Genomic DNA, 26,603 nt, shown 5'->3' on the forward strand with positions numbered 1-26,603 from the left:
CATGTACTGCAAAAAAAAATTATGTTTGGCTGTGTTCCAATGAAACTTTATTTACAAAAATATGTAGTGGGCCAGACTTTAAATTATAAAAATATAACATTTAGGAGATAACTGGAAATTTGAACACCGACAAGATATTTGATATTAGGGAATTATTGATTTTTTAGATGTACTAATGATATTGTGGTTATGTTCTTTAAAAACAGAATCCTTATCTTTTAGAGATACATATCAAATATTTACTAATGTAATGATGCTGGGGATTTGCTTCAAAATAGTATAGAGAAAAGCGGGTAGGGCTATAGAAGAAAGAAGACTGGCCATAAACTGGTAATTATTATTGAAGGTTGGGTACCTGAGGGTCCACATTACCATTCTACTTTTGTGTGTTTGAAATTTTTCTTAATAAAAAGTTAAAAAATAAACAAAAAATTCCTAATTTTAGGGACCATCTAAGTTCTTTTTCCTTTTTGCCTCCCCTCCCCAGGCCAAAATGAATCTAAATATAATCAAGCCTCTGGATCTTAAAGTTTACAGGAAATATGTGGACAGAGGCACATACTAAAAATACCACAAGGATACAATCAGCCAAACACAGAAAGTGGAGAATTCTACAAGAGAAATGACTGAATTTAAATAAATAAGTTACATTAAAAAGAGGAGAACACATATATTAAAAGAGACTTATTGGGACTTTCCTGGTGGCTCAGTGGTTAAGAATCCACCTGCCAACACAAGGGACACGGGTTTGAGCCCTGGTCTGGGAAGATCCCACATGCCGCAGAGCAACTAAGCCCATGCACCACAACTACTGAGCCTGCGCAAGCCACACCTACTGAGCCTGCGTGCCACAACTACTGAAGCCCACGTGCCTAGAGCCCATGCTCCACAACAAAAGAAGCCACCGCAATGAGAAGCCTGTGTACTGCAACAAAGAGTAGCCCCTGCTCGCCGCAACTAAAGCCTGCATGCAGCAACAAAAACCCAACACAGCCAAAAATAAAATAAATTTCAAAAAAAACAAACAAACAAAGGAAAAGAAATGTTCCTTTAGAGAAAAGAGAGACTTACTAACCAAATGCAATTTGTTGACCTTGTTTGGATCCTGATTTGGACAAATTGTAAAAACACATTTTTTTTTTTTAGAAAATTGGGAGGTGAATAGAGATTAGATGATATTAAGGAGTGATTATTATTATGTTATGTGTGATAACAAAACAAAAGTCCTTACCTATTAGGGAAACATACTGAAGTATTATGGGTAAAGTGATATGTCTCAGATTTGCTTTAAAACACTCACAAAAGATTATGAAAGACAAGGAAAGACTGAAGAACGATTACAAACTGAAGGAAACTAAGGAAAAATAACAGCTAAATGCAATGTGAGATCCTGGATAAGATCCTGGAACAAAACAGGACATTCGTGGAAATCCTGATAAAATTCAAATAAGATCTGTAGTTTAATAGTGTTGTACCAACGTTAACTTCCTGGTTCTGATCACTGTACTATGGTTATATACAATGTTAACACTAGAGGAAGCTGGGTGAGGGGTATACAGGAACTCTCTGTACCATTTTTGCAACTTTTCTGTATGTCTAAAATCAGTTCAAAATAAAAAGGTTAAAATAATACTCCAGAAAAGAATATGGTAGGGAAATAAATGAAATAAGAATAGCAGAATGTTGATAGGTATATGGGATTCATTATACTACTCTTTATTTACATATTTGAAAGCTTCCATAGTAAAATGGTAAAATATATCACTTCCTTGTTTCGGCCATTCCCTCAAACTACTCTCCTTCCTCTCATCTTCTCTGACCAAACTGCTCTTCACTCTCCCACTCTCTTAATCCTTTGTAGTCTACACTAGTCTTCCCACAACTTTACTGATAGTGCTAATAGTGACCTCATAATCAAGAAATAAAAGAATCTGGGGACTTCCCTGGCAGTCCAGTGGTTAAGACTCCGTGCTGCCAATGCAGGGGGTGCAGGTTCGATCCCTGGTGGGGAAACTAAGATCCCACATGCCCCAGGGCATGGCCAAAAAAATAAAAAATAAATAAATGAAAGAAAGCCTGCAAGCAAAAAAAAGAAAAACAAAAGAAATACAGGGCTTCCGGGAAGAGGCAGTAGAGTAAGACGCAGAGATCACCTTTCTCCCCACAGATACACCAGAAATACATCTACACGTGGAACAACTCCTACAGAACACCTACTGAACACTGGCAGAAGACCTCAGACCTCCCAAAAGGCAAGAAACCCTCCCACGTACCTGGGTAGGGCAAAAGAAAAAGAATAAACAGAGACAAAAGGATAGGGACGGGACCTGCACCAGTGGGAGGGAGCTGTGAAGGAGGAAAGGTTTCCACACACTAGGAAGCCCCTTCGCGGGCAGAGACTGCGGGTGGCGGAGGGGGAAGCTTCAGAGCCGCGGAGGAGAGCACAGCAACAGGGGTGTGGAGGGCAAAGCGGAGAGATTCCCGCTCAGAGGATCGGTGCCAACCGGCACTCACCAGCCGGAGAGGCTTGTCTGCTCACCCGCCTGAGTGGGTGGGGCCTGGAGCTGAGGCTCGGGCTTCAGTCGGAACGCTGGGAGAGGACTGGGGTTGGCGGCATGAACACAGCCTGCAGGGGGTTGGTGCAGCACAGCTAGCCAGGAGGGAGTCCGGGGAAAAGTCTGGACCTGCCGAAGAGGCAAGAGACTTTTTCTTCCCTCTTTGTTTCCTGGTGTGCAAGGAGAGGGGATTAAGAGCGCTGCTTAAAGGAGCTCCAGAGACGGGCTCGAGCTGGGGCTAAAAGCACGGACCCCAGAGACGGGCATGAGACTCTAAGGCTGCTGCTGCCGCCAACAAGAAGCCTGTGTGCGAGCACAGATCACTATCCACACCCCCCTTCCGGGGAGCCTGTGGAGCCTGCCACTGCCAGGGTCCCGGGATCCAGGGACAACTCCCCCGGAAGAACGCACGGCGCGTCTCAGGCTGGTGCGACATCATGCCGGCCTCTGCCGCCGCAGGCTCGCCCCGCACTCCGTGTCCCTCCCTCCCCCCCGGCCTGAGTGAGCCAGAGCCCCCGAATCAGCTGCTACTTTAACCCCGTCCTGTCTGAGCGAAGAACAGACGCCCTCCAGCGACCTACACGCAGAGGCGGGGCCAAATACAAAGCTGAGCCCCTGGGAGCTGTGAGAACAAAGAATAGAAAGGGAAATCTCTCCCAGCAGCCTCAGAAGCAGCGGATTAAAGCTCCACAATCAACTTGATGTACCCTGCATCTGTGGAATACCTGAATAGACAACGAATCATCCCAAATTAAGGAGGTGGACTTTGAGAGGAAGATTTATGATTTATTTCCCCTTTTCCTATTTTTGTGAATGTGTATGTGTATCCTTCTGTGTGAGATTTTGTCTGTATACCTTTGCTTCCACCATTTGTCCTAGGGTTCTATCCGTCCGTTTTTTGTTTGTTTTTTTTTAATTCTTTTTCTTAATAATTATTTTTTATTTTATTAACTTTATTTTATTTTATTTTATCTTTCTTCTTTCTATCTTTCTTTCCGTCATTCGCTCTTTTAGACAACGAATCATCCCAAATTGAGGAGGTGGACTTTCAGAGCAAGATTTATGATTTTTTCCCCTTTTCCTCTTTTTGTGAGTGTGTATGTGTATGCTTCTGGGTGAGATTTTGTCTGTATATCTTGGCTTCCACCGTTGGTCCTAGGGATCTATCCATCCATTTTTTTCTTTTTTTCTTTTTTTTCTCTATTTTTTATTTTAATAACTTTATTATATTTTGTCTCTTTATTTTATTTTAATTTATCTTCTTTCTTTCCTTCCCTCCTTCCCTCCTTCCTCCCTCCCTCCCTCCCTCCCTCCTTCCCTCCCTTCCTTCCTTTCTTTCTTTCTTTCTTTCTACTACTACTAATTCTTTCTTTCTACTTTTTCTCCCTTTTATTCTGAGCCGGGTGGATGAAAGGCTCTTGGTGCTGCAGCCAGGAGTCAGTGCTGTGCCTATGAGGTGGGAGAGCCAACTTCAAGACACTGGTCCACAAGAGACCTCCCAGCTCCACATAATATCAAACGGCAAAAATCTCCCAGAGATCTCGATCTCCACACCAGCACCCAGCTTCACTCAACAACCAGCAAGCTACAGTGCTGGACACCCTATGCCAAACAACTAGCAACACAGGAACACAACCCCACCCATTAGCACAGAGGCTGCCTAAAATAACAATAAGTCCACAGACACCCCAAAACACACCACCAGAGGTGGACCTGCCCACCAGAAAGACAAGATTCAGCCTCATCCACCAGAACACAGGCACTAGTCCCCTCCACCAGGAAGCCTACACAACCCACTGAACCAACCTTAGCCACTGGGGACAGACACCAAAAACAACAGAAACTACAAACCTGCAGCCTGCAAAAAGGAGACCCCAAACACAGTAAGATAGGCAAAATGAAAAGACAGAAAAACACACAGCAGATGAAGGAGCAAGATAAAAACGCACTAGACCTAACAAATGAAGAGGAAATAGGCAGTCTACCTGAAAATGAATTCAGAATAATGATAGTAAAGATGATCCAAAACCTTGGAAATAGAATAAACAAAATACAAGAAACATTTAACAAGGACCTAGAAGAACTAAGGATGAAACAAGCAATGATGAACACCAAAATAAATGAAATTAAAAATACTCTAGATGGGATTAACAGCAGAATAACTGAGGCAGAAGAACGGATAAGTGACCTGGAAGATAAAATAGTGGAAATAACTACTGCAGAGCAGAATAAAGAAAAAAGAATGAAAAGAAGTGAGGACAGTCTCAGAGATCTCTGGGACAACATTAAACGCAACAACATTCGAATTCTAGGGGTTCCAAAAGAAGAAGAGAAAAAGAGACGGACTGAGAAAATATTTGAAGAGATTATAGCTGAAAACTTCCCCAATATGGGAAAGGAAATAGTTAATCAAGTCCAGGAAGCACAGAGAGTCCCATACAGGATAAATCCAAGGAGAAACACACCAAGACACATATTAATCAAACTGTCAAAAATTAAATACAAAGAAAACATTAAAAGCAGCAAGGGAAAAACAACAATAACACACAAGGGAATCCCCATAAGGTTAACAGCTGATCTTTCAGCAGAAACTCTGCAAGCCAGAAGGGACTGGCAGAACATATTTAAATTGACGAAGGAGAAAAACCTGCAACCAAGATTACTCTACCCAGCAAGGATCTCATTCAGATTTGATGGAGAAATTAAAACCTTTACAGGCAAGCAAAAGCTGAGAGTTCAGCACCACCAAACCAGCTTTACAACAACTGCTAAAGGAACTTCTCTAGGCAAGAAACACAAGAGAAGGAAAAGACCTACAATAACGAACCCAAAACAATTAAGAAAATGGGAATAGGAACATACATATCGATAATTACCTTAAATGTAAATGGACTAAATGCTCCCACCAAAACACACAGATTGGCTGAATGGATACAAAAAAAAGATCCATATATTTGCTGTCTACAAGAGACCCACTTCAGACCTAGAGACACATACAGACTGAAAGTGAGGGGATGGAAAAAGATAGTCCATGCAAATGGAAACCAAAAGAAAGCTGGAATAGCAATTCTCATATCAGACAAAATAGACTGTATAATAAAGACTATTACAACAGACAAAGAAGGACACTACATAATGATGAAGGGATCGATCCAAGAAGTAGATATAACAATTGTAAATATTTATGCACCCAACATAGGAGCACCTCAATACATAAGGCAAATACTAACAGCCATAAAAGGGGAAATCAACAGTAACACATTCATAGTAGGGGACTTTAACACCCCACTTTCACCAATGGACAGATAATCCAAAATGAAAATAACTAAGGAAACACAAGCTTTAAATGATACATTAAACAAGATGAACTTAATTGATATTTATAGGACATTCCATCCAAAAACAACAGAATACACATTTTTCTCAAGTGCTCATGGAACATTCTCCAGGATAGATCATATCTTAGGTCACAAATCAAGCCTAGTTAAATTTAAGAAAATTGAAATTGTATCAAGTATCTTTTCAGACCACAATGCTATGAGACTAGATATCAACTACAGGAAACGACCTGTAAAAAATACAAACACATGGAGGATAAACAATACACTACTTAATAACGAAGTGATCACTGAAAAAATCAAAGAGGAAATAAAAAATTACCTAGAAAGAAATGACAATGGAGAAACGATGACCCAAAATCTATGGGATGCAGCAAAAGCAGTTCTAAGAGGGAAGTTTATAGCAATGCAATCCTAACAGGAGACATCTCCAATAAACAACCTAACCTTGCACCTAAAGCAATTAGAGAGAAGTACAAAAAACCCCCAAATTTAGCAAAAAGAAAGAAATCATAAAAATCAGATCAGAAATACATGAAAAAGAAATGAAAGGAGCGATAGCAAAGATCAATAAAACTAAAAGCTGGTTCTTTGAGAAGATAAACAAAATTGATAAACCATTAGCCAGACTCATCAAGAAAAAAAGGGAGAAGACTCAAATCAATAGAAATAGAAATTCTAATTAGAAAAAGGAGAAGTAACAACTGACACTTCAGAAATACAAAAGATCATGAGAGATTACTACAAGCAAATCTATGCCAATGAAATGGACAACCGGGAATAAATAGACAAATTCTTAGAAATTCACAACCTGCCAAGACTGAATCAGGAAGAAATAGAAAATATGAACAGACCAATCACAAGCACTGAAATTGAAACTTTGATTAACAATCTTCCAAGAAACAAAAGCCCAGGAACAGATGGCTTCACAGGCGACTTCCATCAAACATTTAGAGAAGAGTTAACACCTATCCTTCTCAAACTCTTCCAAAATATAGCACAGGGAGGAACACTCCCAAACTCATTGTACGAGGCCACCATCACCCTGATACCAAAACCAGACAAGGATGTCTCAAAGAAAGAAAACTATAGGCCAATATCACTGATGAACATAGATGCAAAAATCCTCAACAAAATACTAGCAAACAGAATCCAACAGCACATTAAACGGCCCATACATCATGATCAAGTGGGGTTTAACCCAGGAATGCAAGGATTCTTCAATATATGAAAATCAATCAACATGATACACCATATTAACAAGTTGAAGGAGAAAAACCATGTGATCATCTCAATAGATGCAGAGAAAGCTTTTGACAAAATTCAACACCCATTTATGATAAAAACCTTGCAGAAAGTAGGCATAGAGGGAACTTTCCTCAACATAATAAAGGCCATATATGACAAACCCACAGCCAACATCATCCTCAATGGTGACAAACTGAAAGCATTTCCACTAAGATCAGGAACAAGACAAAGTTGCCCACTCTCACCACTCTTATTGAACATAGTTTTGGAAGTTTCAGCCACAGCAATCAGAGAAGAAAAGGAAATAAAAGTAATACAAATCGGAAAAGTAGAAGTAAAGCTGTCACTGTTTGTAGATGACATGATACTATACATAGAGAATCCTAAAGATGCTACCAGAAAACTACTAGAGCTAATCAATGAATTTGGGAAAGTAGCAGGATGCAAAATTAATGCACAAAAATCTCTGGCATTCCTATACACTAATGATGAAAAATCTGAAAGTGAAATCAAGAAAACACTCCCATTTACCATGGCAACAAAAAGAATAAAATATCTAGGAATAAACCTACCTAAGGAGACAAAAGACCTGTATGCAGAAAATTATAAGACACTGATGAAAGAAATTAAAGATGATACAAATAGATGGAGAGATATACCATGTTCTTGGATTGGAAGAATCAACATTGTGAAAATGACCCTACTACCCAAAGCAATCTACAGATTCAATGCAATCCCTATCAAACTACCACTGGCATTTTTTACAGAACTAGAACAAAAAATTTCACAATTTGTATGGAAACACAAAAGACCCCGAATAGCCAAAGCAATCTTGAGAATGAAAAACGGAGCCGGAGGAATCAGACTCCCTGAGTTCAGACTATACTACAAAGCTACAGTAATCAAGACAGTATGGTACTGGCACAAAAACAGAAAGATGAATCAATGGAACAGGATAGAAAGCCCAGACATAAACCCACACACATATGGTCACCTTATCTTTGATAAAGGAGGCAGGAATGTACAGTGGAGATAGGACAGCCTCTTCAATAAGTGGTGCTGGGAAAACCGGACAGGTACATGTAAAAGTATGAGATTAGATCACTCCCTAACACCATACACAAAAATAAGCTCAAAATGGATTAAAGACCTAAATGTAAGACCAGAAACTATCAAACTCTTAGAGGAAAACATAGGCAGAACACTCTATGACATAAATCACAGCAAGATCCTTTCTGACCCACCTCGTAGAGAAATGGAAATAAAAACAAAAATAAAGAAATGGGACCTAATGAAACTTCAAAGCTTTTGCACAGCAAAGGAAACCGTAAACAAGACCAAAAGACAACCCTCAGAATGGGAGAAAATATTTGCAAATGAAGCAACTGACAAAGGATTAATCTCCAAAATTTACAAGCAGCTCATGCAGCTCAATAACAAAAAAACAAACAACCCAATCCAAAAATGGGCAGAAGACCTAAATAGACATTTGTCCAAAGACGATATACAGACTGCCAACAAACACATGAAAGAATGCTCGACATCATTAATCATAAGAGAAATGCAACTCAAAACTACAATGAGATATCATCTCACACCAGTCACAATGGCCATCATCAACAAATCTAGAAATAATAAATGCTGGAGAGGGTGTGGAGAAAAGGGAACCCTCTTGCACTGTTGGTGGGAATGTAAATTGATACAGCCACTGTGGAGAACAGTGTGGAGGTTCCTTAAAAAACTACAAATAGAACTACCATATGACCCAGCAATCCCACTACTGGGCATATACCCTGAGAAAACCATAATTCAAAAAGAGTCATGTACCAAAATATTCACTGCAGCTCTATTTACAATAGCCCAGAGACGGAAACAACCTAAGTGTCCATCATCAGATGAATGGATAAAGAAGATGTGGCACATATATACAATGGAATATTACTCAGCCATAAAAAGAAAGGAAATTGAGTTATTTGTAGTGAGGTGGATGGACCTAGAGTCTGTCATACAGAGTGAAGTAAGTCAGAAAGAGAAAAACAAATACCGTATGCTAACACATATATATGGAATCTATGGGGGAAAAAAAGGTAATGAAGAACTTAGGGGTAAGACAGGAATAACGACCCATACCTACTAGAGAATGGACTTGAGGATATGGGGAGGGGGAAGGGTAAGCTGTGACAAAGCGAGAGAGAGGCATGGACATATATACACTACCAAATGTAAAATAGGTAGCTAGTGGGAAGCAGCTGCATAGCACAGGGAGATCAGCTCTGTGGTTTGTGGCCACCTGGATGGGTGGGATAGGGAGGGTGGGAGGGAGGGAGACGCAAGAGGGAACAGATATGGGAACATATGTATATGTATAACTGATTCACTTTGTTATAAATCAGAAGCTAACACACCATTGTTAAGCAATTATACTCCAATAAAGATGTTAAAAAAAAAAAGAAATACAAGAATCCTTCCTCAGTTTCACCCTTTGAATATTCTTCATCACTTAATGTGTAAACCAACCTGTTTTGAGGTCATTATTCTCCCTTTACTACTACAATACTGCCCTTTCAAGCTCCAGGATTGCTTGTTTTGAGCTTTCTTGCTGCCTGCTACTGCTAGGGTAGACAGGGCAGTGCAGAAGGAATGGCCTTTGAAGCCAAACGGGCCTTTGCCCTCCCTTGGAAACAACACTGCTACAAGAATTAGATAACACCTGCATGTCACCTAGCACATAGTCAATGCTCAACGTGTGGTATCTGGAGAGCCTTGGTTAAGAGTGCAAGCTCCTGGAGGCAGGCAGCCTGAGTTCAAATCCTAGCTCCATCATTTACTACCTGTGTGACAATGAGCACGTTCCTTTTCCTCTCTGTGCCTCAGTTTCCTCATCTATAAAATTGAGATGATGGTACTATCATCACAGGGTTGTCCTGAGGAAGAAATATATTAATACAAGTAAACAACTTAGTAGCAGGCTCACAGAAGGGGATAGATACATGTCAAGAGCTCGGGTTCAAGATTCCCAGGGAGTCGATTCAGGTTCTGTCACTGCTGTAGAATAAAGTATTTGGCTAGCCTTTGTCCTTTGTTCCTGGGAGGTAGCCTCTAAACTCCTGGGATTTCCTAAATGATAGTAATATTTTTGTTATTCATAGTGGGCCCTAATAGTTTAGCTAACAGGTGAGCCCCGGTAGACAGCTAGTTTATGTTAATGAGATGACAGCATGGTGGCTAACCACTGCTAAAAGACCAAACACAAGATTAGAGGATTGGGGGGTCTGAGTCCTGTGATACAAACCTGGCCTCTTGGAAGCGGAGGAGGCAATGATCCATTCAACCACACCTACATAATGAAAGCTCAATAAAAACTCTAGATATGTGGGTGAGCTTTCCTGGTTGGCAATATTCTGCATATTGTCACACATCAATGTATCAGGAGAGTAAACAGGGTCCTGTCCTGACTCCACAGAGAGAAGACAAGGACATTTTGTGTTAGGGACCATCTCAGACCTCAACCTAAGCATCTCCCCCTTCTGCTGGTTTCTGTTGTATCCTTTTGCTATAATAAAAGTGTAATTTTAAGTACAGCATTGTCCTGAGTTCTGTGAATCATTCTAGGGAATTACAGAGCCTGAGGGGATCACGGGAACTCCTGAATTTGTAGCCAGTAGGTCAGAAGTGAGGGTGGTCCTAGTCCTGCAGCTGGTATCTGAAGTGAGGACATTCTTATGGAAGACTGTGCCCTTAACTGGGGAAGTTTGGCCTAACTCCAGCTACTTTGTTTCAGAAGTCACTGCAGTCACTAAAGTGCCATGTGATTCCCACTCATCCCCCATCCCAACCCTTCCTCAGTACCTCTTCCCCAGAGAATCAGTGACATTGCTCAGCGAACTGAGGCAGGATCTGTGGCTCTCTAGCCCCATATATGAGACAATACCACCAGGACCTCAGCTAGTGGACCCTGCTCTCTGACGAGCCCCTCAGTGGGGATGAAAGGTGACTTGGACCCCATGTCCCTCCCTTTCCTCTGTGCAGGCAGCCTTGTGCACATACATACACATGTGTGCACATAAACACATGTGCACACTTTGCTGCCTGGCTTGGGCCAATGAGGGGAGGAGATAGAGGCAGGGCCAAAAACACACAGTAAAAGCAGGGACTGCAGCCTTAAGAAAGTGGCTGGGAGCAGATGGCTCATACTATTGACCAAAATCCTAAAGAGAGAAAGGAGTCAACAAGGTGGAGGGAGGGGTGGGGTGGATCAAGCAGGAAACAGTTCAGTCCAAGAGGTGGAGGTGGGGGCTTAGTGGCATGGTCTCTAGCCAGCACCTTCACCTGGGACCAGCTTCCTTCCAGACCCCAGGCTACAGCGATTATTATGGCTCTTTTTCCTGCTCCTTAAACAGACAGGCAATAGACAGGCATTACCCAAGATTCTGTATTTTCAACTCTATGCAGATGACTCCTAAATCAACCTTTCTAGTCCTGACCTCTTGTGAGCCCTGAAGTCCAGATTTCAGTGTCCAACTACCTGTTGGATATCTACTGGATGGCCTGCCAATATCTCAAACTAAACATTTCCAAAAGTGAATTAATCAACTTTTAGGGCCCTCATTCTCCTCTTCTGTATTTCTGTTCAGGGTATCACTTCCTCCCATTTGTCTATAGCCTTGTTTTTCAAAATGTGATACTGGGAGGAGCAGCAGCAGCACCACCTGACAGCTTATTAGAAATGCAGAATCTTAGGCCTCATCCCAGACCTACTAAATCAGAATCTGCAATTTAACAAAATACCCCAGATGACTGCTATGCACATTAAAGTTTGAAAAGCACTATGTAAGACACGTTCTCCCTAGCACTGCAAACCCTCGAGCATTCCGCCTTACTCAAATCTTCACATCTGCCACTGCTGTAGTCCAAACAGTCATCAGTTCTTCCTGGAACTACCGCAACACTTGCACTGGTATCCTAGATTCCAGATACTCCCCATGGTAACTCCTCTGTTATGTTGTCAAATTCATGATTTAAGACGCTTCCCTCCTCAAAAATTTCCAGTGGCTCCTTGTGGCCTATTAAACCTCCCGGCATAGTAGTCAATAAGAAGAAATAACACTACATGATTATTATGTGCCAGGCACTCTACCAAGTGTTTTATGTGTTTTAACTCATTTAATCCACCGAACAACCCTGTAAGTATTACTTTATCTCCATTTTACAGACAGGGAAACTGAGGCATGGAGGGGTTTGGTAATTTCCCCAATATCCTACAGTTAGTTAAGTGACAGAGCATAGAACCAAACCTAGACGACTTGACCCCAGAGCACACATCCATAACCACTGTTCCATATTGCCTCCCTAATTTAGTAGCCTTATCTTTTAAGGTTTACCTCCTAATACTTCCCTGTGCTTCAGCCAAAGTAATCTCTCTGTTGTTCTGCAAATGTATTAGCACCTCCTAACCTCTGTACCTTCACCAATGAGAGGCTCTGTAGCATTACTGGAAATAGTCTTGGTTTCAGAAGCAGACCTAAGTTCAATTTTCAGCCTAGCCACCCTAGGGAAATCATCAACTCTCTCTGAGTCTCATCTCCTCACCTGCAAGTAAAACATAGTTCAAAAACCACCTAACTGAAATAGTCGCTGTGAAGTTTAGAAAATATGCAGAGGATGTTTAGTACAATCCTGGCACATAGCAGGTGGTCAATCATTGATAGCTCTTATGCTCACCTGCAATTCAAATCCTACCCATCCTCTGAGGCCCCCTCAAGTATAACTTCTACCATGTAGCTTGCTTCATCACCCCAACTAGACATGATAGCATCTTCTTTTAAATTGTTAATATTTTATGTGTAACTTTCTTATATAGTGTCTTATTTTAGCGTTATACATTTGTCTTATCCCTACAAATTAGACTGTAAGCATAAGGACAGGCCATTTGTATTTCCTAAAGCAACTAGCATAGTGTATTACACACTGTGGGAGTTCAATAAACATTGTTGAATAGAAGTGGACTGGATACTGAGTAATGAGTAACCAGAACCACTAAAATTAATTGGGGGAAAGCTTCATAAAAGAGAAGTGGGTCAGTTTAGATGAAAGGAACTAAAAACACCTAAGCACCTGTAACTACGTCATACCAGGCACTATGCATATATTAGTTCATTTAGTACTCTAATTCTGTGGTGACTTACTACCCTCATTTTCCAAATGAGGAAACTGGGGTTCAGAGTGACTTCCTCAAGGTCAGAAGTCTTCCATGAGAACTTGGACCTACTCACTCTCTTTCACTGTTGTATCTTCAGTGCCTAAAAGAGTGCCTGGAACATAGCGGATACTCAATAAATATCTGTCAAATGAATGAAGTGATGAACAAACAGAGCTAGTAAGCAGAACCAAAACTAGAATCGGTTTCACCTGACTCCCAGGTCAGTCCTCTACTACGTTAAGTTGCCAATTTAAAACAGAGAAAAGGGATGTACCATTTATTGAGCAACTACTATATAATTAAACACTATATGGTATATAACTAAACATATGGGAGGAGGGATTGGGGGGCAGAATGTTGAGCTGACTACACTCAGTTATGGCACTGATTGTATTAGACACTTCACATAATTTGTCATTACAACTTTGTAAAAACTCTTTGAGGCAGGTATTTTTAACTCCATTTTACAGATGAAAAAACTCTCCATGAAATGACTTGCCCAAATTCACACAAGCGGCAGAGTGGGTGATAACTTTACCTCCAAGTTAACTTTAACTCCAAAGCCTGTGTTCTTAAATAACTGTTCAGGCTTTGGAATTGTAGTATTTGCAGTAGAAATCCTATCCTCTGCAGAGACAGGAGCAAGAGAGCATCATGAAGAGGACTGCAAGGAGCTGCGACAGGGAGGGCAGGGATAAAACCAAGACGACTGGGGGTCACTGAGCAAATCAACAGTCAAGTTATAACGTCCCGTGGGAAGTAATCTCTCATTAATCCCAGAATGCTGGTACTCCAACAAGGGATAGTGACAAGTCTCCATAAAATGAAGGGACAGCAGATGCAAAGATACTTAAATCGCCTAAAGCTCAGCATTTAACAAAATGCAGGGGACGAGGATAAAAAGGAACGTTTCACAAGAAGGCGTGGAAACAACGCGGGTGGGGGGATGCGGTTAGCCCAAAGAACAGGCGCAGTGTTGGGACCTGTTCTGGCATCGGGTACAGGAAGGACCTGCCGTGAGGAAGGGATTCCGGCTCTTTCACGCCACGAGCCCGTCGCCCGACTTCCTTAAGGGGCATCTGCCTCACCCTCGGTCCCTTCTGTCGCAGAACCCAAGCTCACCAGGGGCCTGGGCGTTGCTGTCCCTGGGTCTCCGGGAGACTCCGCCGCTTCCGCCATCTTGGCCCTCCTTCTCCCGGGTCGCTCCCACAGGCCTTTGCGGAACCTGAGACGTGGAGGCCGCGGCCCGTCAGCGCGTCTGCGCGTGGCGGCCGCGTCACCGAAGAGCGCCTAGCAGCTGCTAGCGGCCCCGGCCCTCGGCCCTCCTCCCTCGTCCTCTGGGTGGGGGGCAGGGGTTCGCGTCGCCTCGCTTCCCTTCTTCTGGGCCACGGGTCTCGCTGGACACGCTCCCTTTTTAACACTCCACCCCGATCCTCAGCGCACTCCCATCGGCCGCGGGGCCGCCGCTTCCTTCTCTCCCCCTCCCACCTCTTCGCGCCCCCCCCGCCCCCGCTAGCGTCTGCTTCCGGCTCTCTGGAGGTGGCTCGGGGTGCCGCCTCCCACACCAGCACTGCACCTTAGGGAAAAAGCCTGCCCCTCCCCCAGCGGCCGAGAGACTTCCTTTCCCAGTTGCTGAATAAAGGGATGAAGCGCACCTTAACAACTGCTCCCTCCACTGTCGCCCTCGCCTGGATGATTACCTGCGCTTCTCATTCCGCTACTTAGCAGCTTCCCACTTACTGGACTGTTAAAAGCTTTCATACTGTCTCCACACCGACCTCCGAAATTGCTTTTCTCCCTCACCCCCTTGGGGTCGGGGTGGGGGGAAACTTCTCTGTATGCATTGGCCAACATTTTAATCCCACCACAATTTACCACAGTTTACAAAGTTGCTAAGCGATTTAGGGCAAGTACTGAAGATGTTCAAGGCTGAAAGGGCGATTATTGTAAGAATAACTTTTTAAAGAAAACTGCATGTCCCTATCTCGTTTTCCTGTCCTATCTCGGGACTTTCTCTGTGTTTCGGACTCCAGTTCACCTCACCTCAGGCTAAAATGAGCTCAGGCAATACATCCATTGTTGATGCAAGCAATATGCAGGGTACTGAGTGCCCACTGGGGCAAGTAATTACCAGTTTTCCACTTTTAACAAACAGGGTAGGGGATGATGTGAACTAGCCTTATTTTTTTGGATGGTCAATCTAGGAAAGCACACAAGTAGTAAACTTAAGAAGAAAGAATGTGGCTGTAGTGTGAAGAAATTCCCAAACTAATGAGATGTGTGTGTGTGTTTGTTGTTCTGTTTTGTTTAAATATTCTTATAATTCTCCTTCTCAGACCAAGCACAGTTTCAGTACTTGTGCAAATACTGATGGGAATAATATGAACATTTAGGCCAGTAGATATGAAACTTCTTTAATGTTACAAAAAATTATTATGTATTGAATACAATTCCCCAGGCCCAGCCTCAGCTTCCCACACCTGCTCCACCCCTCCCACTACCATTCCCACCCTCAATGCCACCCCTACCCCTGTCCTGACCTCAGCACTCATTATCAGATTACCAAATCCGTTCCGGCTTCCCTGAGGCCATTAATAACCTCTTCTGTTTCCTTGTCAACCTCCAAAATTAGTTATCTCTCCCCAACTGAAAACCACAACTTATACCACCCAGCCTCATCTCTTGGCCTCTTTACCACTCATTTCAAGATGGCCTTGATGCTGGCTTCAGAGGAGGACAGGCCATAAAACAATTGTTGAGGCAGTCAGTATTTGGCTTACCTAGGCATTATTTCAGTCTAAAAATGCCAGTTTTCCTTATTTAACTAATAGGGTACAGGTTGAGTGTGAGTTAATATGTTATGAAGAGAAACTCAGGAAGGAAGGTTATAGAGGAAGGGGTGGCATAGGGCTAAGCTCCTAAAATAGTAATTATTTTATGTTTTTAGTTGCAAGTATATCTCAGAAAATTGCCAAACTCACTCATCATTCTTTAATACATTACCCTCTGTTAGACTATGAACATTTACCACACAGCACGACTCACGGGACTTGCCCAAAATTGCTTAGAAAGTTTGTAAGTGTTAGAAGAGGGATTAACATTTAGACCAATAAGTATGAAGAACTTTGTTAGTTGTTCTAAATTACAAGACAATATAACGTACAACTCTGAAAACAACTGGAAAATATTGAGGAAGCAGGCAGTTTCCTGGAGAAATGGTCAAAATTAACTCAAAAAGGAAGCAAGATATTTCGTGAGGACAAAATTTTGGAAGAAAACAATATATAAAAAGCAAGGTGCAGAACAGTTTATATCGTATGCTAACATCTATGTAAAAAAGTAGAAGGGAATATATATCCATATACTTGAATATTCACAGACTACGTCCCAATGACTACACAAGAAGCTGGTAACAGTGGTTGCCTCTGGGGGAGAAACTGAGGGACTAGCAATAAGAGATGAGAGGGACTATTTATTGACTTTCAAGGGAGGGCTATTCATTGTATGACCTTTCATGCAGTTTGAAATTTTTACTATATACATGTGTTACTTAAAAAAAAAAAAGTTGCCAAAGAGCTATCCTCCCCTCCCACCCCCAAGGTACTGGATGGTTTCCAAGGCTATCGTCAGGGAAGAAGAAATTTTCCTCTACCCATCTACATTCTTCTGGCTTGTCTAAGAATTAAATTGACATGAGAAAGATTAACAGGAGAAAATCAAACAAGATTTAATAACGTATACATGGAAGAGACCCAGAAAAACTGAGTAACTCACCAAAATAGCCAAAGCCCTCACCTTAAATACTATCCTCAGCTAAAGACAAAAGAGGATTTTGAGGGTGGGGAGCGTCAGTTATGGGAGGTTACCAGGAAAAGCACAGTAAACAAGGGTGATTATGATGCAGATTTAAGTCATTCATATTTATGACCATGGTCAGAGCAAGTATGATTGATTGGCCAATGAAGGGGTCCCATCTAGCAATAACAAAAGTGGCTCGAACAAAACTATAACTTCTTTCTTCTAGAATAATTTTCCTAAGGACCATCCAATTAGAGCCTTGGAGAAATCCACCAAGAAGTACTTGACATAGGTAAATGACCATAAATCCAACAATTGGATTAATTTTTAAAGTCTACATGAGACTTGTGCCAATGATAGAAAAACATATGAGTTATGTGCAGAAGCCAAAGAAATGAAAAAACACAATAAATAATCATATGGGTCAGGTCCAGCATCTTGGGATAGCTGCCTCGTTCTGATGTCTTCTTCTCCTCCTGGGGTGGGAGTCGTTTCTCCTCTGTTTGAGCATTGTTTTAAGGTGAGTTTGAGGTGAGCAGTCCTCTCTATGGACCAGTCCAGTGCAAGGGCCCTTTCAAGTGGGAAATATGAATCCAAGAATCAATTCCCTTCAGTTATGCTGTGCAAGAGCTAATTAAGAGTATCTGACAAGGGTCCTGTAATCTAGGTTGGAGAGAGTCCTTTCAATGATGTCTTTTCCAGTGTACATCATCTCCTGGTTGCAGGCCATAGGCCACCTGATCTTCATCCAAAGATAAGCTGATGTGATAAGCTTCAGAAACAATCTTAGTATGTCCTTTCAATAATTCAATTAAACTTTTGTCATAATGCAACATAGTAACAAGAAGCCATCCAGGAAGTGAGTCTTAAGCAGTAAATACAAAACCTCAAAGACAACAACACTAGAACCCAACATCTACAGAAACAATCTTTTTCTATCTAAAATTACCCTCATTTCTACAAAATATAGCCAAGTTGACTAATTTGCTTGCAAAATAAGTCTGGTTTCAATAAACTTTGCCTGATTATTTGCATCAGAGTAATTGATCACACAAGCTACTTTAAATTGGCTGTGCTGGAACGTTTCATAAGGAATCTCAGACTGAACTTTAAAAGGCCTTTCAAGGCCAGTAAAGCCACGCCAAGTGCTTGTCATCAGATTCGCCTGTACTACCTATATATAGGTATATAGATTGGGTGAATTCCTCCCTTCTCAAGGTCCTCAAAATATTTCAAAGTTCTGGGGCGGCCAGGAAGTGACCTTTCTTATTTACCTGGTAAGGCTGCTGGGCTCCTTGTAAGCAAGGTAACAGATTGTTTTTCCAAGGGGTTTTATGGCTCCATAAAGTTCACCTTAGTTCTTTAAAGCTATCTGATCATATCTGATTCTGTGCAATTTCTCAAATATGACATTCCAGTCAAAAACATGGTAACATAACCAATGTTTCCAATATGTCCTGTTATAAGAACAGACTCTTATCGAACTTATGCAAATAGCTACATCGCCATAAAAATAAGAATACTCACTGAGTTCCCAAATTCTGGAGGAATCAAGTAGTGAGAAAAGATGAATGCTACAATTCTGCTTACAAAGTTATAATTTACCAAATTGCTGTAAGTCATAATTAACTTAAAGTGAAGGGTTTCCTTATATTTGGACAACCAAGATTAAAAACTAGTAATATTTCAGACAGAAAGTTATACAAACTAACATTCAGCCCTATGTAACTAATTCTTGTTGATCATGATCTTCTGTTAACAGTTTTATGAAGTCATCAGGGTTTCCATTAGAATTCTTTATTTTTTTTTAATTGGGGCATAATTGTTTTACACTGTTGTGTAGGTTTCTACTGTACAGTGAAGCAAAGTAGAGTTCCCTGTCCTATACAGCAGATTCTCATTTGTTATCTATTTTATACATATTAGTGTATATATGTCAATCCCAATCTCCCAATTCATCCCACGCCCCCCTTCCCCCCTTGGCGTCCATACGTATGTTCTCTATGTCTGTGTCTCTATCTCTGCCCTGCAAACAGTTTCATCTGTACCATTTTTCTAGATTCCACATATATGCATTAATATACGATATTTGTTTAACTGTTTCTGACTTACTTCACTCTGTATGACAGTCTCTAGATGATCCATCCACATCTCTACAAATGACCCAATTTCATTCCGTTTTATGGCTGAGTAATATTCCATTGTATATATGTACCACATCTTCTTTATCCATTCATCTGTCGATGGACATTTAGGTTCCTTCCATGTCCTGGCTATTGTAAATAGTGCTGCAGTGCATGTGCCTTTTTGAATTATGGTTTTCCCTGAGTATACGCCCAGGAGTGGGATTGCTGGGTCATATGGTAATTCTATTTTTAGTTTTTGAAGGAACCTCCAGACTGTTCTCCATAGTGGCTGTATCAATTTACATTCCCACAAACAGTGCAAGGGGGTTCCCTTTTCTCCACACTAGGAAAACTGGACAGCTACATGTAAAAGAATGGAATTAGAACACTCCCTAACACCATACACAAAAATAAACTCAAAATGGATTAAAGACCTAAATGTAAGGCCAGAAACTATAAAACTCTTAGAGGAAAACATAGGCAGAACACTCTTTGACATAAATCACAGCAAGATCTTTTTTGACCCACCTCCTAGAGAAGTGGAAATAAAAACAAAAATAAACAAATGGGACCTAATGAAACTTCAAAGCTTTTACACAGCAAAGGTAACCATAAACAAGAAGAAAAGACAACCCTCAGAATGGGAGAAAATATTTGCAAATGAATCAATGGATAAGGGATTAATCTCCAAAATATACAAACAGCCCATGCAGCTCAATATCAAGAAAACAAACAACCCAATCAAAAAATGGGCGGAAGGCCTAAATAGACATTTCTCCAAAGAAGACATACAGATGGCCAAGAGGCACATGAAAAGATACTCAACATCACTAATAATTAGAGAAATGCAAATCAAAACTACAATGAGGTATCACCTCACACCAGTCAGAATAGTCACCATCAAAAAATCTACAAACAATAAATGCTGGAGAATTCTTTAATTTCTTAACCTGTTCACTGGTATGAGCTGAAAGTTATCAGAAACGTGTATTTGTCAAAAGGTTCTTTCTATGAATCTTCTGGAAGATGAAGCATTTTTACAGAAGCATCAGAGTACAAAAATAACTGTCTATAAAAGACGAAAGACTTAAAAAGCAAGGTTAAAGACCTGTTTACAAAGCAATTGTCAAAGAAATTTGTTGTTTTAGTGGCATACAATATTAAAACAATAATTAGAATTATGACTGATGATACTACACGAGGACACATTTAAATTTTAGAAATTTCACATAATTTCTAGAACATTTGTATTAATGACAATTATCTATACTATACAACCTAAGAAGGTTTATCACCACTCATTTAACAATGCTTCCCATGTAATTTAACATATCAAATAAGCCTAATTAGTTTAATGTCTTTCTTTGATAAGGAGAGAAAACAAATCTTGAGGTGCTCCGGAGGCATTCTGGAAAACCTCAATGTTATCTACAGGTCAAAAGAACTTCATTTAGAATTTGATTTTGGGGAAGTTTGTCAAATATATTAAAAAGGGTTTAAAACACTTGGTCAAATAGGATCATAGGTCACTATGTAACAGTACTTAGTTATCCACCCAAGCAAAGTGACAAAAGATTTCAAAAGCAAAATACAGAAAGTTACAACAGTTTACTTAAAAGGTAAAAAATTGGGCTTCCCTGGTGGCGCAGTGGTTGAGAATCTGCCTGCCATTGCAGGGGACACGGGGACACGGGTTTGAGCTCTGATCTGGGAAGATCCCACATGTCGCGGAGGAACTAGGCTCGTGAGCCACAACTACTGAGCCTGCGCACCTGGAGCCTGTGCTCCACAACAAGAGAGGCCGCGATAGTGAGAGGCCACGCAACGCGATGAAGAGTGGCCCCTGCTTTCCGCAACTAGAGAAAGCCCTCGCACAGAAACGAAGACCCAACACAGCCAAAAATAAATAAATAAATATTTTTTTAAAGGTAAAAAATCTTTACTATCTGTTATCAAGAGCATATCAATATCCCATTAAAACTTCGTGCTCTTAACAGAGAGAAAACCAAATTCAGGTTTTGCACCATCTTACAATTTATTCTAATCTTAGCCAGTCTTGATCACATACAGAACTCTATTCTCAAGGCTTCTCTTCGACAAAACTTCTATAACTTACTTTTTTTTAACCTTTAGATTTTTGTCCTATGTTTTCCTTTTCTCTCTCTTTTTTTATAAGATTTCATTTTACTTTAATTTTTTTATTTTAAAAAATTTATTGCATTCAAGTATAGTTGATTTATAATGTTGTGTTAATTTCTGCTAAACAGCAAAGTGATTCAGTTTTATGTATAGTCTTTTTCATATTCTTTTCCATTATGGTTTATCAGAGGATATTGCATATAGTTCCCTGCGCTGGACAGTAGGACCTTGTTGTTTATCCATTCTATATATAGTAGTTTGCATCTGCTAATAAAAATATAGAACACTTCACAAATTCGTGTGTCATTCTTGTGCAGGGGTCATGCTAATATTCTCTGTGTCGTTCCAATTTTAGTATATGTGTTGCAGAAGCCATCATTCTCTCTCTCTTTTAAAGCTATCTTCAGGACAAAATTACTTTCTCTTCCCTGAACTAAGTGTATTTCCATTCTTTATACCTTCTTTTTCCTTGCATACAAAGATGTTTTCCTTATTAATTTTTAGTGGTTTTAATTACATATTTTAATTATAATTCTCAACTCTTAAAAGCCTTCATTTGTAGCAAAAACTAAGAAGTAAGCAATTATGAACTGTCTTTTACATTAGCATTCTGTAGATTGGCAAACTTCTAAATACTATTTATAATTTTTTTTAAATATGTGCTTTCTTATAGAAAATGTCTCCATGTGGAACCAAACATATTTATTAATAGTCCTAAATATCTTTAGTTTCTCTGTAAAAGGAAGCCTATGTTTAGTAATTAATGTTTCAGTATCTTATTTTATTTGGGAATGATCTAGATATTCAATAAGCTTCCATCATTTAATTTAATTTAGCAAAACCCTAAAGTTTGAAGTTGCCAAAAAGATTTGGAGAAACGATTTCTAAGTAGACACACCATAAAACATGATTATTCTTAAAGAGTTCACCTAAAAACTCTTAACCCATTTACATTTAATTTACTTATAAAAATTTTATTATATCAAGTCATCTTTCTGGCTGACAAATTTTGCAACAGATATAAGATCTTATTTAACTTCTAGTAAATCTAGGTACAATAAAAGTATTATGTTTAATGTTGATGACTCTAAAGACATTAATAATAAACTAACTTTAATACCAAATATTAACTTAGTACTGAATATTTCCCAGTTCATGTGAACCTGAAATTCATTTTAGTTTCTTCCATATTTCTGAGGATTTATCTAAGTGCTTAATTTTCTTTAAACCAACTAAATAGGACTCTTTTACAAATTAATTTTGGCTATATCACCGTCTACAACACACACACATATATGTAGACACACACAAACACACAAACAGAGACCCCTTAGTTCCCATTTCAAATTTTCAGCCTTAAATCAGGTACAATAACACAAAACCCACCAGTTACATAAAAGGCTGGGTTCAAATTGGGTTTCTGGCAGATGGAAGAAATCAAGGTCACTTATTTAGATGGCTAAACCTTTTCTTACTAGTATTTATGGAGAAGACACTGAAGATTATTTATATTTGTCCTTGACAGGGCAAGTTCCAAATGACCTATCCCCTTTTTCATTTTCTTTTGATAAGGGTTACCTTTCTTAAATTTGCATTTTAAAAAGATGGCCTAGATAAGAGTTCCTCCAGAAGACTAGGTAGAACATTTACATCTCAAAGGCTCAGGGAGAGAAATACAAGTGCCTCCTAGGAGGACTTTTGTTCCCATAAGGCCAGAATTTTTTTTCAATACTTACAAGCCTCTTAAGATAAATAGGGGGAGGTTTCGGGGAGTGGAAAAAAAGATTGATGGGCTTTGAATTGTTTCTGGAGCTACATTTCTGGTCCTGGAAAAAGTAGACTGCTGTTTTTAATTCCTCAAGGAATTGGGTAGCCACATAAATGATATCAAAGGATGGACATACTGATCCACCTATGTTGGAATGTTTTTCTTCCCTCTGGGTATATTTAGCTTGGGGGAGAAAGCCAAAAAAATTTCTATCAGGTTCTGAATATCAGCTATGGTCACTTGTTTAGTCAGACCAATGGCCTCCCATCTTGGTAATCCATTTACAAAAACTTTTGAGAATCCTCTCTGGGTTTAAGAAATTCTTTAACTATGGCCCTCAGTTCAGCCTTTGACCTGAAGAGGATTGCTTACAGCCTCAAGTGGCCCCATTTCTAAAGGTAACTGTTTAATAGTCTCTCCAGAGTGGAAAAGCAATTCATACAGAGGATTACAAGAATGAGTACTCAAATAAAGCAGGATAGAGGGGAGCAGTAGGAACTAAGTCAATCTTATAGTCTTTTGTTTTAGGTACCTTTTATATCTTTAATCTTTCATTAGCCTTCTACAACAAATCCGTCAATTAAGCTATTTTGGAAATTAGAAGCTTTGGTTGTTTTGTATACCAATTAAAATAGGTACAAGTGTTTAAGATGAACCCTTTCTAAAATTTTAACAATTTTGAAGTCTTTCCAATTTAGAGGGCTCATCATTTGTCTATTGATGAACAGGATCTTAATAGTGACTCAAACCAATAAACCTTTTTATGGTTAAACCAAGTATGTAAGAGGCATCCTTCAAGAGACTGCAAAGCATGCAGCCCTCACAAGATGCAGAAATTTCACTCCCAAGGACATTCTAAAGAAGTAGAGACCTTCATTGTACACATGGAAACAACAAAGGTTGAGATGACCAAGGCCCCTTATGGACTGAGATCACTTATGACAAACTCCCCTGAGAGCTGACACTCTCAGACAAAGAACACTCAGTTTATCTGACTGACTGCCAAATGTACGCCAGTATATGCACCTTCTGTATCGTGGAAACCAGAAAGAATATTCCCGTTGATCAACAAGTCAAGTTCTCAGGATACCTAGCAAGACTAAAGGAAAACCTAACCAGACCAAGGAGGACTGGTTTTCCTCCTTATGACCAAAGACACAAAAGACAGAAACAACAACAACAAAAATCAGTGACCATCTCTGGGAGGAAAAGGATTAACAAATCTAGAATACTCTTCCAAATTTCAAACCAAAAGTCACTTAGTCCAAAGAGCTAGCCCTACAGAAATTTATTCCCACTAATCTAATTTTAGAAAAGAGAAAAACTCTTACCACTCTAATTTCCAGCAGACCCTGCAGGCAGAGATCAAGGAAACTGACTAACATGGTAAGAATTCTTACCTTCTGAGAGGTTTCTCTAACTGCATGCACAGAAACCAGTTTTGGAATGTCAAAAGAGGCCCATCTTGGCCATTTCAGGGCAAGAGTTTCTTTAATTCACAATTTTAAAGGACTTGCAAGTATAAGTTCCAAATATACATAAACTCAACTGGGGTGCTAAGTCAGAAGTTTTCTGACTCCCCTCATTTCTGTGTTTGGGAAACTCTTCCCCATTTTAAAGTTGGTTTGTTGGAATGAAATTGCTAATGAAATTATGTGGTGGACCCATGTGTTGTTTGTGAATTTAAGTCCTCTAGGTGTCACCCTAGAGTCATTTCAGCTCTTTTATGTGTCTCAGCTTCTCCCTCTGTCAATCTAAAATCACATGGGTGCTCAGAGTACTGCGTGGCCAACACTTATATTGTGTGTCCCTGGGCGAGCAAGTTTTTAATTGAGTGGATGTCCCTATTGGACCACTGCATAGTATGAGGACTTGCCTTCACCACTCCCATAAATTTCTCAGTTGTCTGAGAAAGCCATAACTGGCCAGGAGAAGTTGTGTCCCTTTTCTTTGGAGCAGAGAACTCTCATATGGTATCTTCACTGTTATTCTGACAAATTCTGTTAAGATAGCCAAATTGAGAAAAGACATCAGGCCAGTCTCCTACCTAATCACCCAGTCCAAACCACTCAGTGTCTTTCAACTGAGCAAATCTTCCCAGTGTTTCTCAACCAGGCCCTTTTTCCCAGTGTCTCTCAACTGGGAAAATCCTCCTCAGTGTCTCTCAACTGAGGAGTCAGGTACCTTTTTATCCACAGCCAAATAAAACTCAGGATTGTCAACCAATAATCGGAAGATCTGAGACCAAGAGACACTTACTCAAATTCATCTGGACTTGCTAAGGAGGAGGATGGACACAGGACCAAGGCTCCAATTCCTCACAGAGTTCAGGTGAAGGAGAGAAATCTGCTCTGGGTCCCTTCATGGTTGCCAAAACTGTCAACAACAAAAAACTCTGAACAATGTGAGAACTGTAAGTTTCAGTTTTATTTTGGGACTTACTGAGGACTATAGCCTGGGAGACAGCCTTCCAGATAGCTGTAAGGAACTGCTCCAAAGAGGTAGGGGAGGAGCCAATATATATATGATTGGGGACGGGGCGCTGAAAAATACATGTAGTCAAGCATACATCTTGGTAAAATGTTACTGCTAGTCACGAGCATCAGATATATCAGTTAATGATTTTAGTGCTTCTCTAACTATGGGAAGATGCAAGAATCTGGGGTCATTGAAATTCTTCCTTAGATATGCATTTAACTGTCTAGGGGCCCATTCAAAACAAGGAATGCTTCATCCTGAATTCCTTTCAGTGTGTGTTGTAGGTCAGCCACTGCAACAGCTAATGACTTGATCCCTGTAGAACTCGAATGGTGGGCAATATTTTTTGTTTACAAAATAAGTATATTAATAAAGTGTGAATAGAAGTGTAGTTACTTAACATGATAAATAAATCTGTATCAAACCAGAAGCCAACCTCACGCTATACCTGGCATTCCCATTAAACCCAAGAACAGGAGAAGAATGCTTATTATCACCACTATTTGACATTCTTTTGGAAGTGCTAGGCAATGCAATTAAGACTTTCCTCCCTTTGGGGCTAAGGCCAGCCTTGCTTATTCTCTCTGAGGCCATTGGTCCCCCTGGATATCCTCATCCATTAACCCCATCTTAACCCCTCTCTCTAATATACAAGCAACCTTCCAGCTGTATAAAATTCAGGCATGTTTCCCACTTTCAATATTTCCCTTTCTTGGCACTTGCCTCTCCCAAAGTATAGCATTTCTCTGTATAAACATTCCACCCTTCCTGATGTAAACATAGTTTCTCTCTTCTCCTGTTGTAAAGAATTAGTGATAAACCCCTCCTTAACCTCTCTATTTACCTCTACCTCTTTCCCTGTTGTTGTCCTGGCCCACCCCTTCCCGTATTCCATTCTCTAATCCTCTCCCACTTCCCTGAGGTTTTTATAACTTTTATCACTACACCAGTCTC

At 40.2% G+C, this 26,603-nt stretch overlaps 1 protein-coding gene and 1 non-coding gene across 4 annotated transcripts in view; both read right to left on the reverse strand.

The window, feature by feature from the left end:
• YIPF6 (Yip1 domain family member 6) overlaps positions 1–14,816 on the reverse strand; it is a 73,624-nt gene extending 58,808 nt beyond the window's left edge. Inside the window, exon 1 of one of the 3 annotated variants that reach the window (XM_089904448.1) lies at positions 14,463–14,816. In XM_089904448.1, the coding sequence (XP_089760574.1) occupies positions 14,463–14,519 (57 nt within the window). In that variant the 5' untranslated portion in view covers positions 14,520–14,816. The remainder of the gene's footprint in view (positions 1–14,462) is intronic. The other 2 variants (XM_022561036.3, XM_022561035.2) reach the window with 2 other exon arrangements.
• Positions 14,817–21,675: 6,859 nt separating this feature from the next.
• LOC115801917 (U6 spliceosomal RNA) lies at positions 21,676–21,782 on the reverse strand. Its single transcript, XR_004022270.2, has one exon. It is a non-coding gene; the product is annotated as a U6 spliceosomal RNA (small nuclear RNA).
• Between the last annotated feature and the right edge of the window lie 4,821 nt (positions 21,783–26,603).

Source organism: Delphinapterus leucas, chromosome X (genome assembly GCF_059928025.1).
Source record: "Delphinapterus leucas isolate spDelLeu-1000000601 "Yukka" chromosome X, BTC_Dleu_Yukka2, whole genome shotgun sequence".
Taxonomy (NCBI): domain Eukaryota; kingdom Metazoa; phylum Chordata; class Mammalia; order Artiodactyla; family Monodontidae; genus Delphinapterus; species Delphinapterus leucas.